This window comes from Chiloscyllium punctatum, chromosome 3 (genome assembly GCF_047496795.1).
Source record: "Chiloscyllium punctatum isolate Juve2018m chromosome 3, sChiPun1.3, whole genome shotgun sequence".
Lineage (NCBI taxonomy): Eukaryota > Metazoa > Chordata > Chondrichthyes > Orectolobiformes > Hemiscylliidae > Chiloscyllium > Chiloscyllium punctatum.
The window spans coordinates 10,997,558-11,017,956 of record NC_092741.1 but is presented as its reverse complement, the minus strand read 5'-3'; the positions used below and the strand labels follow the sequence as shown (position 1 = coordinate 11,017,956).

At 43.8% G+C, this 20,399-nt stretch overlaps 2 protein-coding genes across 4 annotated transcripts in view; one reads left to right on the top strand and one right to left on the bottom strand.

Moving 5' to 3' along the window:
• The window catches only part of LOC140455514 (WD repeat-containing protein 26), a 97,292-nt gene extending 86,679 nt beyond the window's left edge, over window positions 1-10,613 (bottom strand). For all 3 annotated transcript variants that reach the window (XR_011952910.1, XM_072550459.1, XM_072550467.1), the window contains exons 1-3: window positions 9,451-10,613; window positions 5,556-5,655; window positions 5,410-5,466 (exon numbers count right to left, since the gene is read on the bottom strand). Coding sequence is in view for 2 of the 3 variants with exons in the window: in XM_072550459.1 (XP_072406560.1) it covers window positions 5,410-5,466; window positions 5,556-5,655; window positions 9,451-9,800 (507 nt within the window). In the remaining variant the exon portion in view is untranslated. The remainder of the gene's footprint in view (window positions 1-5,409; window positions 5,467-5,555; window positions 5,656-9,450) is intronic.
• cnih3 (cornichon family AMPA receptor auxiliary protein 3) overlaps window positions 10,535-20,399 on the top strand; it is a 129,067-nt gene continuing 119,202 nt past the window's right edge. Inside the window, exons 1-2 of the mRNA XM_072550479.1 lie at window positions 10,535-10,754; window positions 14,787-15,072. Coding sequence (XP_072406580.1) covers window positions 15,001-15,072 — 72 coding nt within the window. The 5' untranslated portion in view covers window positions 10,535-10,754; window positions 14,787-15,000. The remainder of the gene's footprint in view (window positions 10,755-14,786; window positions 15,073-20,399) is intronic.

Below are 20,399 nucleotides of genomic sequence, written 5' to 3'. Positions count from 1 at the left end.
TCAACACGGACATTCACTATAAAATCGACTGACTCCCACAGCTACCTAGATTACACCTCCTCCCACCCTGCCCCCTGTAAAAACGCCATTCCATATTTCCAAATCCTTCGCCTCCGCTGCATCTGCTCCCAGGTGGACCGAACAACCCAGATGGCCTCCTTCTTCAAAGACCGCAATTTCCCCTCAGACATGGCTGACGATGCTCTCCACCGCATCTCCACTTCCCGCTCCTCTGCCCTTGAACCGCCCCTCCAATCGCCACCAGGACAGAACCCCACTGGTCCTCACCTACGATCCCACCAACCTCCAGATACATCGTATCATCCTTCGTCATTTCCGCCACCTCCAAACAGACCCCACCACCAAGGATACATTGCTCTCCCCTCCCCTTGCAGCGATCCGGAAAGACCACTCCCTCTGCAACTCCCTCATCAGGTCCACACCCCCCACCAACCCAACCTCCACTCGCGGCACCTTCCACTGCAACAGCAAGAAATGCAAAACTTGCACCCACACCTCCCCCCTCACTTCCCTCCAAGGCCCCAAGGGATCCTTCCATATCGTCACAAATTCACCTGCACCTCCACACACATCATTTACTGCATCCACTGCACCCGATGTGGCCTCCTCTACATTGCAGAATGTTTCAGAGAACACTTCTGGGACACCCGCACCAACCAACCCAACCGCCCCGTGGCTGAACACTAACTCCCCCTCCCACTCCGCCAAGGACATGCAGGTCCTTGGCCTCCTCCATCGCCCGACCATGGCAACACGACGCCTGGAGGAAGAGTGCCTCATCTTCCACCTAGGAACCTTCCAACCACAAGGGATAAGTGCAGATTTCTCCAGCTTCCTCATTTCCCCTCCCCCCACCTTATCTCAGTCCCAACCCTCAGACTCAGCACCGCCTTCTTGACCTGCCATCTTCTTCCCGATCTCTCCGCCCCCACCCCTCTCCGGCCTATCACCCTCACCTTAACTTCCTTCCACCTATCGCATTCACAACGACCCTCCCCAAAGTCCCTCCTCCCTAACTTTTATCTTAGCCTGCTTGGCACACCCTCCTCATTCCTGAAGAAGGGCTTATGCCCGAAACATCGATTCTCCTGCTCCTTGGATGCTGCCTGACCTGCTACGCTTTTCCAGCAACACATTTTTCAGCTCTGATCTCCAGTCCTCACTTTTTACCCTATGTCTCTTGCAAACCAGTGAAAGCATCTAGACAAGGATGACTGAAGTGTTCTCACCAACATAAAAATAATCATAAAAAATGATCAGTGAACTGCTTTCTCAGTGTTTTCTTTGTCCATAACACCCATTTGTTTCCCTTGTCCACTTCCAAACATGTTCAAATGTGCATGTCAATCTTTTAGGAGGAATTTATACAGAGGTAGGGTGTGCCCGTATTGTGCAACTCCCTTGCTCAAAAAGGGAAGGAGACAGTCTTTGAACAATTGGTACACAGGGTCTTGAGAAGCAAGAGGGTGAAAGATTATCTGGGTAGTTGGGAATGTGAATTCGAGGCTCTAATCAGATCATATGATTGCACTGAATGGTGAATCAGGCTCAAGGGTCCAAGAGGCTTTACCCAGTCTCCAAGGCGCACGTTTTTTTTTCTCTTTTTTTAAAACCCTCACACTACCGCCTAACTGCGGTAAGGTGTACGTTCATAAGAGTATCAAAAATATTTCGGCAACAGATTAAGCAATTAAATTCACGTGACTCCCATTCGATAGCTATGCCAGTTGCACTTTCCACTATCAGCCCAAAAATATGTTCTGCCTGCTACAAAATTGAGTAATATTGTGTATGAATTTCAGATCAAGTGCAATACCAGGCAGATAGACCACACTCAGGTCAAACCAAACAGTAAACTGCAAGTCCCTTAATTTGTTCTAAATTCAGACTGTACTTAACCATCCTGTACTTCTAAAATCCAAAAGTGAGTATTGCATGGTCAGGAAGCAGAGATCGCATCTCAATAAGACAGCTCAATGGTTAGCACTGCTGTCTTACAGCACCAGGGACGTGGGTTTTATTTCACTCTTGGACAACTGCTTTTGTGGAGTTTGCACACACTTCCCACGTCTGCGTGGGTTTCCTCCCACAATCAGAGAAGTTCAGGTCAGGTGGATTGGCATGCTAAATTGCCTCAGTGACCAGGGGTAAGCAGGGTAAGTGGATTAGCCACGATAAATATGGGGTTATGGGGACAGGGTCTGGGGCAGAGTCTGGGCAGTATGTTCTACAGAGGGTTAGTGTAGACTTGATGGGCCAAATGGACTTTTTCCACATTGTAGGCATTAAATGATTCTACAAATGAATATCTAGTTCAAGGAATTTGAAGGCAATATGGGAATAGAACTTGAAAATCTTTCCCTTCTTTATCCATTTTAAAAAGCTTAAAATTCAGTAGTCTAGTAAAAATGTTAATTAAGTAGCTGACTCACCAGAGGGACAGTTACCAGTCTAAAGCCTGTACAATGCCTTAATATGTATTAACTACAACTAAAGCTTAAGTAGTGCAAGTCATCTCAGCTCAACTCTAAGGGACTGCTAGGAACTTGAGGTGCAGTAGTAGTCTCCCTACCCTGAACCAAGAGACCCAGCTTCAGGTCCCACCTGCTTCAGAGGTATGTAATAACATCTCTGAACAGCTTGATGAGGAAAATAGATTAAGAAAAGTGCCTGGTGAAAGTGCACAATCAGGAAGAAGAGATCTCATCCAGAGCAAGACACAGGCCAATTGAGTATATAATTCAGGAAATTTGGAGGTAATTGTGAGAATTTGATGTGGAGGGGAACAGGTGCTTTTTGCTTTTTTTTTGTTTTGGCTCTCAGTTTCTAAGGTTTATTCTTTAAAAATAAACTGAAGCCCAGGATCAGGGCCCAGCACAACAGTGTGATATCATCGATAAATCACAAGATCATTAGTTGGTGATAGCTATTAATTCGATGACATAGGCTGCGGGCAAATAGGGCAAGTATTTACAGGGTACTGAGATGTTAAAGGGTTAATTTCTTCTGCTGACACGTAAGAAGTTGGGTGGCCCGGACTGTGTATTTTTTCTGTCTTGCAGGCAGAATGTGACAATCTAATCATACTCTGTAACTACCCCCGTTTTAAGGAATAACCCAATCACTTGACATTGTTTTTGGGTGGTATGTGACTGTGGGGAGTGTCAGTGGATAATGTCTTGCGTGCATGACTGACTGATGTAAAACCCTGTATAGAAGGACAGATCCCTCACTCAGGGACCCGCGCTTGACATGCTCGACAAACATTGTGAAGTGTTAAGTGATCCTCTAAAAGCTTGTATTTGCTGAAATAAATAGTGGCTGTTTGCAGAAGTTGGCGAATTGCAGTTGCATCAAGCGTGTAAGAATCTCAAGAAGGGAACCTAACACTATAAATTAAAACACTGGTATGAAATTTTTCGAAGCCAAATTAAGAACCAAATAAGTCGAAATGCTGGGCCAGGCAGTGTTGTAACTGGTGTGCAAACTGGTAGACCCCTTTGTGATTGTATTGACCACATCTGTAGCAAGTGTTGGTTGCTTGAGAAACTTCAGCTCAGAGTTGATGAGCTGAGCTTTGAACACTGCAACACATCAGGAGGGAAAGAGTTACCTGGACACTTCCAGAATACTCCTGAGATTAATTGAATTCATAGTGACTTGGCCTCGTGGATTCAGAATTGGTTTGCTCATAGAAGGCAGAAGGTAGTGGTGAAAGGGTGTTTTTCAGGCTGGAGGTCCAGACCTAGTGGTGTTCCACAGGATTCCATACTGGGACCTCTGCTGTTTGTAATGTATATAAATGACTTGGATGAAAATGTAAATGGGTGGATTTAAAAGTTTGCAGATAATGTAGAAGGTTGTCAAAGGATACAGCAAAACCTAGGTCGACAAAGCAACTGCCATAAAATGGCTACCTCCAACAAGAGAATCTAACTACTCTCCCCATACCCATGCGGGATATGATCCTAAAATTACCGCGGAAGCCCAAAACCGTAGATAGAAGCAAACCCATTCACTTAAAAGGGAAACCTACCTTCCTGGCAGCCCCCAGTTCCAGAACGTTCCCTCTAATGTGTTTGGGCTACAGTAAGCCGCAGGCAACTGAAACGGCGGATAGTGGTGGTGGTGGTTCGCCCTGTATTGTACTTTGACATTTGACGCCATTACCATCACAGAATCTCTCAGTATCAACATCTCGGGGATTAGCACTGAACTGAACAAAGCATGCAAGTACCGTGTCTACAACAGCAGGCTAGGAATACCGCAGAGAATAACTCAACCTCAACTCCCCAAGAGCCTAACCACCATCCACAAGGCACATTTCAAGTAAGACAATGTGAACCTCTTGGCTGTGATTGGAGTTCCACTCTCAAGAAGCTGGCCACCATCCAGAACAAAGTAGCTTGCTTCATTTGCACCATAAAATTCACTCCCATCACCACTAACTCCTGATAGTAGTAGTGTGGGCCATTTGCAAGATACACTGTGGATATTCAGCAAGGCTCCTTAGACACCATTTTTCAGCAATTGAGAAGAAACAGCAGATACAGAAAATACCGTGACTTGCAAGTACGCTCCCAAGCTATTCAATCCTGACTTGGAAATATACCACCAGTCCTCAGGATTGCTGGGTCAAAATACTGGAGCTCCTTAATAGCATTGTGAATTTACCTGCACCAAATCGATTGCAGCAGTTCAAGAACACAGCTCACTACCACCTTCACTGGCAACTGGGATGGGCAACTAATAATGACTTAGCCAGCAATGCCCACATCCCGTAAAAGGTGGAAGAAAAATGTTTGATGAACAGAAACCGCCTCCTGCCAAGCATGCTGGATAACAAAGATTTTACTGCACCATGAAAATGTGATTTTTTTACAATTAAACTTCATGGATTTAAACAGTAGTTTACATTTCTGACAGGAAATACTGTGTTGTCAACACAACCCTAGGTTCACAGAATCTCTAACAAAATAAACAATCTAGTTTTAATGCCAACCACAAAAATCCTTAAAGGGTTAAGTTACAGAGATGAGATTGTTTTATAGACGTCAGTTCCTGTTCTCAACCCAACCCAAACCTCCCCCACTCAGACAGGAAGCTAAATCCTCTGAAAAACAAATGAATCAGCTGGAACATACAAGCAGCTGATCATCTTTGTTTATTCGCACTTCTAATCCATTACACAGGCCTTTTCCACGCCTATTCTATGCCCCCCCCCCCGCCACCCCACACACAAATATCACATTCTTCCACTGACCATTTAATCAACCACCAGCCTACCCTCCTGATTTGTTCATTAGCTTTTATACTGACAAGCTTGTTATAATTGGGCAGAAAAAAAGCAAAACAAAAATTCACTCTGCAGCATTCACTGTTCCTTACCACAATCACATGAGGCGAATGCACCAAAGACTTCAATTCATTAAGATCATTTTCAGCCTATTAACAAAATGACAGGAATAATTAGTTCAATACAGACACTACTGCAAATAATTTGTGTTCATAAAACAGAGTTGAGAGAAGGTTACCTTTTCCCATTGTCCCTCCATTACATGATTGCGGAATTTAGTTGCAGAAGGATGTTCCAAGCGACAGCCTGATTCCTGCATCAGAAGATCGACTGTTTGGCTGCAAGAGGAGAAACAATTGAAGCCTAACAATAGTATTAGAAAGGAAATCTGGAAGAATTCTAATAATGAGAACTTAACCACAAAACCCTACACTTACACATGACGGCAGCTGCATTAAATTTGTTCCTTTAAATATATTTCTCGGCTAGGAGGAGTATCAAGGCATCGTAACATCAAACTTACAGCCCTTACATGTATGGACACATAGCTGTAAATCCTATATTCATTCTCTATAAATAGACCAACAATAGGCCACTGTTTAATTTCACCAAAAGTGTGGACACAAAATATGCATCCCAAGGGTCCATACAAACAGTTGGAGAGAGAGAAAAAAAACATTTCCCAGGTATGGAACCTCAGTTATTTTCCCAAATTCAAGTTGGAATCTTTAAAGTTAAGTACTTGGAAATTTCCTTCAAAATATCATTGCAAAATCTACTTTGAAATGTTAAACATATTATTTGTAGAAATGAGGTGAGATTCACAACCAAAAATGGTTCAATTATATAGAGTTCAAAATCACATCCAAAAGACCAGTGTTGATATTCAGAAATCAAGTACAGAGCTGTTTTTGGGTTTAAAATTCATTCACAGGAGAAAAGTATCACTGACTAGCCCAGCACTTATTGTCCATCCCAAAGGCAGCCAGATTGTAGTCGGTCTGCAATCACAAGTATCTCAGACCAGGTAAGGATTCCACAATCTGCCATGGCATGATTCAAAACCGGGTCCCCAAAACATTACCTGGATCTCTAGATCAACAATTTTATGATAATACCACCAGGTCATCACCACCCAGGACAATGCCTTCCATCTGGACTTGAATGCATACTCAACCTTCATCTGAGAAGCCATATGCAAAAAACTTAAAGGAGAGGACAATTACATTTCTCTGAAACCTAAATTAATGATATAGAAAATCTAAGACAATCACTTATCCATATTGCCTATTCTGGACAGATAAGATGCCATGGATAACAATACAGAAGCTATAATGGGTGAGAATAGATTTCCCAGAATTCATATTAAGCACATCTGGATATAATTTTACATCAATATAAACAATGCAAGACCAGGGCTCTTGTGGTGCAGTGTTAGCGTGCTGATCCCTGAGCCAGGAGGCCCAGGTTCGAGTCACACCGACTCCAGATGTGTGTATCATCATCTCTGGACAGGTTGATTTTTATTTAAAAATCTATAGTTACCCCTGCCATTACAAATGCACAGCAGCTTCTCTGAGCAAATCTTGCGATTGTGAACCTTACAGTCCTCCTTAATTTAAGGAAGGGGAATTAACAATAAAATGAATATAGAGTTAGCTAAAGTGGACAGGCAGAGAGATTAGCAGAAAAGACAGCAAGAAAACAGTGGCAGACATTTGAGGAGATCATCCATTATTCACAGCAAAATATACCCCAGGAAGGAGGAATGATTCTAAAATATGGGAAAACCAACAATGGCGAACCAGAGAAGTTAAGGAGAGTATGAAGTTGAAAGAAAAAGCATGCAAGGAAACAAAGGTCAGTGACAGCCCCGAAGACTGGAATAAATTCAGAATACAGCAAAAGGGAGACTAAAACGATAACGAGAAAATAAACAAGGGCAAATTAGCAACGAATATAAAAACTGACAACAACAGTTGCTTTACCCATATAAAGGAAGAGAGATAGCAAAATGAAAACAGACCCCTCAGAAAATGAATCTGAGAAGATAGTTATGGAGAACACAGAAAATGAAACATATTTTGTATTAATCCTGATTTTTTAAGATACTGAAGAATATCCCATTAATACTGAAGAATATGAGGGAAGAATTAGGTACTATCACCATCGAAATTAGTAGTATTAAACAAATGGGGCTAAACGCAGATAGTTCCTAGTCTTGACGTTTTGCATCCAAGGAACATAAAAACTATAGAGATAACAGATATATTGGTTGTAATTTTTCAAAAATCGTTGGATTCTGGAGAAGTAACAGGATTGGAAAACTGCTAGTGTGACACCCTTTTCGGGGTTGGGGGGGGGGGGGGGGGGGGGGTTGCAAAAGCAGGTAACTTTCGGCAGATGAGCGTAACATCTATCATTGGAAATATATTGGAATCAATTATTACGGAAGTAATAGCAGCATATTTGGAAAAGTACAACCTAATCAAGCACTGTCAGCATGGGTGCATAAAGGGAAAAATCGAGTGACTAATTAGTTTCAGTTTTCGAGGATGTCTCAACTAGAGTGAACATCGAGGTACCAAGAGATGTGATGTCAAGTCATAAGATACAAACCCATAGTGTTGGAGGTAGTATTTTAGTGTGGAAAGAGAATTGCCTAATGGGAAGGAAATGGTGAGTGTGAAAAATGGGTTATTTTCAGACTGGCAACTTGTAACCAGTGGGGTTCCACTGGGAAGTGCTGGGACCACAACTGTTTACTGTATATGTTAATGACCTGGAATTAGGAAATTAATTTATTGTAGCCAAATTTGTTGATGCAAGTTGCAAGAGGGATACAAACAGTTTAGAGATAGATTAAGTAGGCAAAAAGTTAGCATATGGAACATGATGTGGGAAAATTAAGTTATTCAGTTTGGAAGAAAGAACTGAAGAATAGGGTATTATTTAAATGGAGAAAAGATGCAGGAAACTGCAACACAAAGAGACTTGTGAATACTTATGGATGAAATACAGAAAGCTAGCAGATGTGCAGCAGGTAATCAGGGAGGCTGGAAAAAGGTGCTGGTGATGCCACATGGAGTATTGATAGCATTTTGATCCCAATAAAGATACCGTTTCAATGGAGGTAGTTCAGAGAAGATTCACAAGGAATTCTGAAGGGCAACTGGTCTTGAAATGTTAATTCTGCTTTCTCTCCACAAATGTTGCCAGACTTGTTGGGTTTCTGCAGCAAATCCTGTCTTTGTTTCAGTTCTTCTGCACCCAGAGTTTTTGTTTATTTTATTCGACTCGGTTGATCCCTAGTATGGTGAGACTGACTCACAAGTAAAGGCTAAACAAGTTGAATAAGGCTCTAATTATTCCCTAACCCCACGCATTTCATGAAGTTCTTCGGAATTTGTGGCTCTATTGGGCCAGCAAGGAACATGTCAATTTGGTTACCCAGCACTAAAACAGACAGAGGGCTCCCTGAATTCAAAATAAGTATATTTTATGGTGGTGTGTGGTATATTATCTACATGCTTACATTTCTTGCCTGCATTTGTTTTTGTCTTCACTAACATTTATTCCAAGTCATGCAACATTTTCTTCTGACATTACTCCACTTAGGTTCAATATCAAACGTCACAGTTAACTCTGGTTTGCTCTCAAAGGTTTTAAAGACCCGTTAAAATAATTTCATCCACCGATATTTTGGTCATACTTCCTAATGCTCCCATAAAGTTTAGTGCCTCACCGCTCTTCAAATTATAAATACCTTGCCTTCGTTGTTAATATTCAATGCCCATTGAATGTCTCAATGAATCGACACTGCAAAAGGCTTTACTATTCAGTTCCCTGAAACGAGTATTCACGATGCTATGCAACCTCAGCAGACATCCCCGGCTGATCCCGACTCAATCCAGTGCCTCAACTGACGTTACATAAAGAGTATTCTGCTCGCAATCAAACCCGGCACCACCAACCCCCCGCTTAAATCCCTTGGCTCCGTCGCCAGACCACCCATCCCCTAACTACCAGAGTCCCAGTACTCCGCGTTACACCCCCAAGTTTAAGATTACTCAAATTTCTTTATGCCTTGTATGTCCATCCCCGAGTACAACGCCAGGCCTAGTTTCACTCACTTCAGGCCCAGGCCGTGCAGGTGCTGTCCGATCAGGCGGATGACATCCTCGTCGCTCTGGGACAGGCGTTTTTTCTTCTTGAGCGAGCTCTGCTCCGGATTAATGCCCCCAGGCCCAGGAGCCAGAGAGATTGTAGGAGCAGCAGACGACGAGGGCAGTCCGTTGGAATGAGCGGCCGGGGCCTGGGCCTGGGCCTGGGCAGACGGGGAGAAAGTGAATCCGCCGGCACCGTGGGAAGTCGGCTCGTCGGCGGCCTCGGCTTGGCTCGAATCCCGGCCCGTCACATCTCCGTTCTGGGCCCCGACTGAGGGGATCTCGCCTCCGCCGGCCTGGTTCCCGTTGGCCTGCATGACGCCGGGAGCCTGGCGCCCGGTGCCGCCCAGGAGGAGGAGGCCGCTGAAACTGCCGGGGGGGTTGTTACCGCTGGGGCCTAGTGAAGTCCCTCCGAATGCTGCCGCCGCCGCCGCCCCGGGCTCACCCTCGCCCTCCGCCGCTCGCTGCTTCTTCCGCGGTGGCGGAGACACTCCGCCGGTCTCCGAGTCGGAGGAAGAGGAGGAGGCCAGAGTGAACGGCGTGTCCCCGGCCGCAGCTGCCGCCGTGGTGGTGCTGCTGCTGCTGCTGCTGGTGGTGGTGGTGGCGGCGGCTCGGTGCTTTCTCCCGCCCTCTCCTTCCACCTTCCTCTCTGTATTACTAGGAGCAGCCGCCGGCACAGGGGCCTCGGGGCCTCCTCTTCCTCCCAACCCGGGGGAGGGGGGTAAGGAAGGGCGGACTCCTGGGGGAGTTGTCCGGTGGTGGACAAGCGAGAGAAAGGGATGGGTATCCGGCGGGGATGATGGACGAGGATGAGAGAGAGATGGACGTCCGGTGGTGGTGGTGGTGGTGGTGGAGGAGGAGGAGGAGGAGGTATTTGCCCGGATTTGGGGGTGGGGAGAAGGGGGTGAAGAGATGAGGGCGACGCAAAGTTTCGGTAAGGATGGGGGTGTCGTATGTGTCGGGGTGGGGGTAAATGTCAGGGGAGAGGGGGGTATTGTTTGGGGGAGGGGGGTATTGTTTGGGGGAGGGGGGTTGGGGAAGTCTCTGTGTTGAGTCGGGTGGGGGTTGTCAGTTGGTTCCGGCCCACAGTTGGGTTCGGGCGTGAGCGGGTCGCTAACGGTCGCCCAGCCGCGGGGTTTCTCAGGCTACTCCCTGCCGCCTGTCTCGCGCCGCTGGCAGTGACCGCGGCTGCGCCTCTTGGCGCCGGCCGCTCGCGAGCTCTGTCTCCCCCACGTCGGGGGCTCGGGCTGTCGCCGCTGGAATCCCCTCAGGTCAGTCTTAGTTTAACCGTCCCACCACCACCACCTCTTTCTCCTCATAGGTACATCCCTTCAATCTGCCACTCCTTTTCTGGTGCCAGCGGTTTCTGTCTCTAACCCGCTCCCTGGTGTTTTTACTGTTGTTGTCGCTTCAGCCGCCGCTAATGGAGTCCTCACAACAAGCGAGCCTGATGTCACCACAAATTCCCACACTCCAGACTTCCGCTGGGCCGTAGGGCGGGGCCTGCAGGCACGTCTGCACCACGCGTCACAACGTGCACTAGTCCCGCCCCCAGCATGATCCCTTCCCCAGTGTCTGCCTCCTTACATTCAAATTGCTCTATGTCTGTACTGTGTAATAGAGTACATAGAACATAGATCTTTCATGAAAAGTTTTTTTAATCATAAATCTGCCGACATTTACATTGCAAATTGTTCCGGGGAAAATAGTCTTCACATAAACGTCACATGCAAAAATAAGGATGGATTGTATGACCTAAATCTGGACTGAATTATATCTGGCTGCAGAAATACAAAATGCCTAACAATTCAGACCACTATTTATTCATTTGTAGGATGTGGGCATGATTGGCTAGGCAGGTATTTGTTGCCCATGACAAATTGTCCATTGGCAAATTGCCAGTCCTCCACATTGCTGTGGTTCTGGAGTCACAACTACTACCGGTAAGGTGAAGATTAAGATGAAGAGGGGTCACTAGGTTCAAAATGTTGTCTGTTTTCCCACCACAATTGCTGCCAGAACTTCTAAAGTTCTTCAGCAATCTATGTTTTTGTTTATTTCAAATCTCCAGTATCTATAGTTCTTTGTTTTATTTAAAGATAATAGATATGCTTTCCTAAAGATATTAGTGAACCACATGGGTTTATCCCACAATGGTTATACAGCCATTAGGTTAGCTGCATGTCCCAGATTATTTCCATCATTTATATAAATGATTTGGCTGTGAGCTTAAGAGGTATAGTTAGTAAATTTTCAGATGACCAAAGTTTGTGAGAAGATTTGTAGCTCGGGTGCTCGTTGTTGTGGTTCTGTTCGCCGAGCTGGGAATTTGTGTTGCAGACGTTTCATCCCCTGTCTAGCTGATATCCTCGGTGCTTGGGAGCCTCATGTGAAGCGCTTCTGTGATGTTTCCTCCGACATTTATAGTGGTTTGAATCTGCCACTTCCGGTTGTCAGTTCCAGCTGTCCGTTGCAGTGGTCAGTATATTGGGTCCAGGTCGATGTGCTTTATTGATTGACACCAAAATTGGAGGTATAGTGGACACCGAAGAAGGTTACCTCGGATTACAATGGGATCTTGATCAGATGAGCCAATTGACTAAGAAGTGGCAGATAGAATTCAATTTCGATAAATGTGAGGTGCTGCATTTTGGGAAAGCAAACCTTAGGACTTATACACTTAATGGTAAGATCCTAGGGAGTGTTGCTGAACAAAGAGCCCTTGTAGTGCAGGTTCATAGCTCCTTGAAAGTAAAGTCACAGATAGATAGGATAGTGAAGAAGGCGTTTGGTATACTTTCCTTTATTGGTCAGAGTATTGAGTACAGGAGTTGGGGGGGTCATGTTGCAGCTGTACAGAACATTAGTTAGGCCACGTTTGGAATATCGTGTGCAGTTCTGGTCTCCTTCCTATTGGAAGGATGTTGTGAAACTTGAAAAGGATCAGAAAAGGTTTACAAGGATGTTGTCAGAGTTGGAGAATTTGAGCTATAGAGATGTTGAGTCGGCTAGGGCTGTTTGCCCTGAAGTGTCAGAGGCTGAGGGGTGACTTTATAGAGATTTATAAAATCATGAGGGGCATGAATAGGGTAAATAGACAAGGAGTCCAGAACCAGAGGACATTGGTTTAGGGTGAGAGGGAAAAGGTACAACAGAGACCTAAGGGGCAATGTTTTCACGCAGAGAGCGGTGTGTGTGTGGAATGGGCTGCCAGAGGAAGTGATGGAGGCTATTACAATTGCAACATTTGAAAGGCATCTGGATGGGTATGAATAGAAAGGGTTTGGAGGGATATAGGCCGGGTGCTGGAAGATGGGACTAGATTGGGTTGGGATATCTGGTCGGCATGGACGAGTTTGACCAAAGGGTCTGTTTCATACTGTACATCTCTAAGACTCTAACTTGAACCAATTTCTCCAGGACAGGATTTGAGTTATAAGAAGAGGCTGAATAGGCTGGGACTTTTTCACTGGAGCATAGGAGTTTGAGAAGTGACCTCATACAGGTTTATAAAACATGAGGGATATACATAAGGTGAATAGCCAGTGTCTTTTCTCTAGGATGGGGGATTTCAAGACTAGTAGGCATATTTTTGAGGTAAAAGAGTTGAAAGACTTAAAGACCTGAGGGGTAATTTTTTTACACAGAGAGTGGTTCATGTGTGGAATGAACTTTCAGAGCAAGTGGTGTATGCAGGCACAGTTACAACATTTAAAAGACTTTTGGATAAGTACATGAATAAGAAAGGTTTGGAGGGATTTGGACCAAGTGCAGACAGGTGGGACTAGTTTAGTTTGGGATTATGGTCAGCATGGACTGGTTGGACTGAAGGGACTGTTTCTGTGCTGTATAACTCTATAACAATAGCTTGGTCATCTGGATTACTATTCAGTTTTTATGTCCTGCCTGTGTTAGCAGATATGCCTCTGAGTGTGCTTCACAGTGTTGCTAGCTTAGGCCATATGGCCTTCAGAAGTAGGTTCAGGAGTAAGGCATTCAGCTCCTTGAGCCAGCATTGACAATCATAGGGCCATGGTGAAACTAACAGGACTCACGTCCACTTTCCAATCCTTTCCCCTTGGCTCTTGATTCCACTATTGATCGAGAATGTATCTAACTCACATTTAAATATATGCAGGGATTCTAGCCCCACAGCTTTCAAAGAAAAAATTCCTCCTCATTTCAATCTTAAATTCTGAGATTATGTTCTCTGATCCTAGACTCTCCCATTGATGGGAAACAACGTCTCTGCATTTACTGTATCAAGACCCTTAAGAATCCTATATGAGATCATCTCACATTCTTCTATATCCCAATAATTAGTGTTCAAATCTATTTAGCCTTTCTTCCTAAGACAATCTCTCCACATCGGGAATCACCCTAGCAAATAGTCTCTGAACTACTTTCAATGCAATGATATCTTTCCATAAGTAAGGGGACCAATACAGCATACAGTAGTCAAGATGTGATCTCACCAGCACCTTGTACAGTTGCAGTAAGACTCCCCTACTCTTATACTCCATGAAATAAGATCCAACATTGCATTAGCTTTCCAGATTACCTGCTGCACCTGTGTGGTACCTTTCTGTGTTTCATGCACAAGCCCCCCAAGTCCATTTGTGTTGTAGCTTTCTGCATCTTTTCTCCACTTAAATAATTCTTTAATCTCCAGTTCTCCCTTACAAAATAAATAACTTCATTTTCCACATTTGTTAACTTTTTTACCACATAACTGATCAATATTTTTCTGTAAACTGTTTATGTCGCTCTCACAACTTCCTTTTCCACCTATTTTTGTGTCATCTGCAAATTTAGCTAAAGTACATTCGCTTCTTTCCTCCGAGTATGATGTATATTTAAATAGTTGCAGTCCCACCACTGATCCCAGTGGAACTCCACTGGTTACCGAGTGCCAGCCTGGAAAAGAACCCATTATCCCCACTTGCTGGTTCCTGCCCGTTAGCCAATTCTCTACCTATGCCAATATACTATCTCAAACACATAGGCTCTTATGACTTGACCTTCTGTGAGGTATCCTTTCTATCCACTCTGGTGAAAATTTCCTCAAATAGCTGTAATAATATAGTCAGACATGATTTCCGTTTCATGGAGACTTGCTGACTCTGCTTGAGTGGAGTATGATTTTTCAACTCACTGCACAGCCCTCCAAATCTACTTCACAGTGATGCTCAGTGAATATATGCTTCCCAGTCTCTTACAGGGAGATGTTGAATAAGTGGTGCTTGTACTCATTGCCTTTCATTCTTCTTGTTACAATCATTTAAAATGCATAATATTTTTAGGAGCTTGACAGAGTACATGCAGAGAGGAATTTCTTCTCATAGTTGACGATCCAATAACACTCAAGAAACCTGACACCATTCAGGACAAAAAAACAGCCTGCTTCATTGGTATGATATCCACAAGCATCCACTCCCTTCATCATTGGCATTCAGTTGTCGCAGTGTGTGCTATCCATAAAATGCACTGCAGAAATTCACCAAAGATCCTTAGACCATGCCGTTCAAGTCCAAAATTACTTCCATCAAGAAAGACATGGACAGTAAATACATGGGAAGACTACTACCGGTGAGTTCCCCTACAAGCCACTCACCATCTTTGTTTGAAAATATATCGTTGTTCCTTCACTGATGCTAGGTCAAAATTCTGGAATTCCCTCTATAAGGGCATTGTGGATCAACTACAGCACATGAACTACAGAGATTAAAGAAAGCACCTTCTGACTGGCAACTAGAAATTGGGGATGGGTAATAAATGCTGGTCGGCTAGTGAGGCATACCTCCTATGAGTGAATAAGAAAAAACATATGCTGCATCCTTTTTCTTTCCCCAGCATGATCATTTTTCTTGGACCGACTGCTTCGTGCCTAGTGGATGAACCATCTCGGCCTCCTCCTGTGGTCCCCAGAATTGTAGATACCAGAGTTCAGCCAATTCATTTTACTCCTGGTGATATCAAGAAACAGTTGGAAGCACTCAAAACTGTAAAGGTAATGGGTCCTGAAAACATTGCGGCAATAGTACTGAACACTTGTGCTCCCTAGCAAAGCTGTTCCAGTACAGTTACAATGCTGACATCTACCCAACAATGTGGCAAATTGCGCAGATATGTCCTGCATACAAAAAGCAGGATAAGTCCATGCCAGCCAATTCGTTCCCCATCAGTCTACTCTTCATCATTAGTAAAGTGACGGAAGGTGTCATCAATAGTCAAGCAGCATCTGCTCAGCAATAATCTGCTCAGTGATGCCCAGTTTGGGTTCCACCAGGGCCACTCAAATCCTGACCTCATTACAGCCTTTGTTCAAACATGGACAAAAGAGCTGAATTCTAGAGGTGAAATGAGAGTGACAACCCTTGACATGAAGTCTGGCAGTCGACCGAATCTGGCATCAAGGAGTCCTACCAAAACTGGAACAAATGGATATCAGTGAACAAACTCACCACTGTTTGGAGTCGTACCTGACACATAGGAAGATTGTTGTGGTTGTTGGAAATCAATCATCTCAGCTCCAGGAAATATCTGCAGGAGTTCCTCAAGGTACTGTATGAGGCTCAGCCATCTGCAGCTGCTTTATCAATGACCTTCCTTCCATCCTAAGGACAGAAGTCAGGATGTTTGCCAAAAATTACACAATGTTCAGCACCATTTGCGACTACATAAAGACAGTCACTACAAGAGCAAGTATGAAGCTTGGAATACTGCTATGAATAACTCACCTCCTCACTCTGCAAAGCTTTTCCAGCATCTAAGCTGCCCATGTTCAAATGCAACAAAGTCTGGACAATATCGAGGCTTGGGGTGACAAGTGGCAACAAACATTTACGCCACATAAATGCCAGACAATGACTATCTCCAGTGAGAGACAATTTAATCGTTGCCTGTTTGACATTCGATGGTGTTACCTTTATTGAATCCCCACTATCAACATCTTTGGGATCACCATTGATCAGAAACTCAACTGTACTCGTCACATAAACACAATGGCTACAAGAGCAGATCAGAGCCTAGGAATACTGTGGTGAGTAACTCACCTCCTGACTCCCCAGATTCTAGATTAGAGTGGTGCTGGAAAAGCACAGCAATTCAGGCAGCATCTGAGGAGCGGGAAAATCTCTAGATTTTCCTGCTCCTCAGATGCTGCCTGAACTGCTATGCTTTTCTAGCACCACTCTAATCTAGAATCTGGCTTCCAGCATCTGCAGTCCTTGTTTTTACCCTCCTGACTCTGTCCACCATCAGAAGTATGATGGAATACTCTCCACTTATCTGGGTGGGTGCAGCTCCAACAACACTCGAGAAGCTTGACACCATCCAGGACAAGGCAACCCACTTGATTGGTACCACATCCATAAACATCCACACCCTCCACCACCAACACTCAATAGCAGCAGTGTGTGCTATCCACAAAATGCACTGTAATAATTCACCAAGATCCTAAGACAGCTTCTTTCAAACCCACGGCTACTTCCACCGAGAAGGACAAGGGTAACTAATACATCATTTTATTTTGGACCAGACCAGACCCTTTCAAATTATTTTAAGAAGGTAGCCTAGTCACTAACATTTTCTTATTTTAAAGGTTCCAGATGGTCAAACTACTCGGTGTTAAGCATAACAGAATTTATTTAAGCACTGTCCATGTTCAAATGCAACAAGGTCTCGACAATATTGAGACTTGGGGTGACATGTGGCAACAAACATTTATGCCACATAAATGCCAGGCAAAGGAATTTTAAATACCTTAACTATTGAAAAACAACATCATAATATATACAGTAACTATTATTAATTGACTGTTCTGATATAGTGACGTCCCATAAACACATCTGTTGGCAAAAATCCAAAGTTGGAAATCTGATTTTCTTTCCTGCCATCCAGCAGCAGAGAGACAGGAAAAAATATCAAATGAAAACTCAGAGAATAGCAGCCAGGAGATCTTTACTGCAGCTTTTAACCCTGTTGAGCCTCCAGCAGGAACTGATGCTAAATCTCAAAGCTAAAAAATACAAAAACTAGCAGCTAGAAATCCTGATCTGTGAAAGCTGGCCATATCCATCCAGGCTGCTTCTATTGTTCCAAATTTGAAAAAAATCCCAAGACCTTCACAAGCTGTTTACTGGTTTTCTAACTAGGCAGCTCAATACCTTTGTCTTAAAATCTCTCTTTGAAAAAAAAAACAGAACGAAATAACCTCTTAAAACCACAGCATCGTCACATTACTGATGATCGAGAGTAGATTGATGAGGCGAGAATTTGCCTGCTTGGTTTTATCCTACGTTTTGCATATAGTACATACCTGGGCAAGTTTCCACATTGTCAGGTAGATGCCAGTGTTCTAACTGTACTGGAGCAGCTTGACTAGGGGAGCGGCAAGTTCTGGAGCACAAGGCTTCAGTCCTATGCCAGAATATTGTCAGGGCATGTAGCTTTTGCAATATCCAGTGCCTCAAACCATTTCTTAATATCATGTGGAGTGAACCAAATTGACTGAAGACTGGTATCTGTGATGCTGGGTCCATGAACAACACAATCTGCAACCTCAAAGGCATATCCCCCACTCAACATTACCAGTAAGCCAGGAGATCAATCCTGATTTAATGGAGAGTGCAGGAGAGCATGCCAAGAGCAGTAAGAAGGCATATAGTCTGTTCTGATATAATGCAATAGTTCCATTCCCATGTAATCCGGCATTATAAGAAAATCATGTAAAAGGCTGTGATGAATTATTTACTTGCATTTCTGACTGAAGATTGCTGCAAATGCTCAGCCTTGTCTTTTACACTGCTAGAACAAAGAACAAAGAAAATTTACAGCCCAGGAACAGGCCCATCAGCCCTCCAAGCCTGAGCCGATCCAAAGGTACTGTCTAAACTTGTTGGTCAATTCCTAAGCATTTGTATCCCTCTGCTCCCCACCTACTCGTGCCTTTATCCAGACGCATCTTAAATTAATCTACTGTGCCTGCCTCTACCACCTCTGCTGGCAATGCATTCCAAATACCCACCGCCCTCTGTGTGAAGTACTTGCTGCGTGTATCCCCCTTAAACTTTCCACCTCTCACCTTGAAAGCATGACCTCTTGTTATTGACTCCTTCACCCTGGGAAAAAGCTTGTCTCTATCCACCCTGTCTATACCCTTCATGATTTTGTAAACCTCAATCAGGTACCCCCTCAATCTCCTCTTTTCTAGTGAAAATAAACCTAACCTACTCAATCTCTCTTCATAGCTAGCACCTTCCATACCAGGCAACATCCTCGTAAACCTTCTCTGCACCCTCTCCAAAGCGTCCACAAACCTTTGGGTTTGATGTTTTGGGCTCTTCCATAACTGAGAATGGGGATTTTTTTGGAGCATCCTTCTCCAATGATTTGTTTAATTGTCCACTGCTATTCACAATTGGATGTGACAGGACTGCAAAGCTTAGGTCTCATTCATTGGATGTGGAATCACTTGCTGCTTATGCTTTTTTGCTGTGCAAGTAGTCTTGTTTGGTAGCTTCACCAGTTTGACACCTAATGTTTAGGTATAGTTGGTTCTGCTATAATACGTGTTTTTTCAATGGGAATTGGCTATAATGCGATTGAAAGATTTAGACCATTATTTGTAGAATGTGAACTTCCCTTACCTGTATTGGCTGTAGTAGAATTCCAGTCCCATTGTTTTAAATGTTGCTGCTCTTACACAATTTTCTTATAATGCAGGATCGCACGAGAACAGAACTATCGCATTATAGCAGAACAGATTCTATGCCCTCTAACTGCTCCTGGCATGCCCTCCTGCACTCTCTATTAAATCAGGGTTGATCTCTTGGATTGCTGATAATGCTGAATGGGGGATATGCTGGTGACGTTGCAGATTGTGTTAGAGCACAGTTTTGCTGCTGTTCATGGCCCTTAGCACCTCATGGATGCCAAGTCTTGAGTTGCTAGATATATCTGGTTCAAAGTCTGTCCCACTTACCATGGTGAAAGTGCCACACAACATGATCAAGGTTATTCTCAATGTGAGGCAGACAATTCCAGAGGAAATCAGCATTGCATCAGCATTTGTTTTCTGGTTTGTTAAAATCCTAAGCCAGGGGAGTTGTGGGATAGAAATGTTTAGATTGTTAGAATTGAAAAAGTTTAGACATCAGACTTGTGAAAAGTTCATGCCATCAGACTTTCAGAGGACTTGTAAATTTATTCCTACTGTTCAAGAAACAGAAATTGACAGGAGTCAGTTCAAAGCTTAAGATAGGAATATAATTTCTCTGTCTGGTACCTCTGAAACTGATGTTGCTGGGAAAAAGTTGAATCTTTATTTTAATAGTTGTGTTAAGACCCTCTGACTGCAATTTAAAATGTAAAGCTAGGTTTGCTTTCTTCTGTATAATTAGCCAAATAACTCTTCAGAGGTTGGCATCCCATCACCAGTCACCCTTTATTTACAAATGTATAGTCTTTGACAATAGCACTGCCTCTCACAATAAAATCGTAATATCCAAATCTCTGAAGGAAGTAAGAGGAGTTAAAAGAGAAGTTGTTCAGAGTGAGGATGAGCTCAGCCAGGCAAAGGAGAGTAGTGGTGGTGGTGGTGGAGAGCTCAATATCCCTGACATTCATCCTTTTATGTCAGCTAGGTCTCCCTGACTAGACCAGATTAACAGCTCCAATCAACGAACTCATATTGTATGAAGTCCGTCTGGCTGACCTCTTTGCAATCGCTACAATGTTCTGTTATTAAAAAAACAGTTGTAGCTTCATGTGAATATTTTCAGTAACCACCATATTAATTAACTAATCAAATAAAATTAAACATATAATCTATCAAGCCAAATTTCTTTCTTAGCTATTCCAACCTATCTCCCTCTGAACTGGCTGCATATGTACTCTCAGATCTAACCCTGACT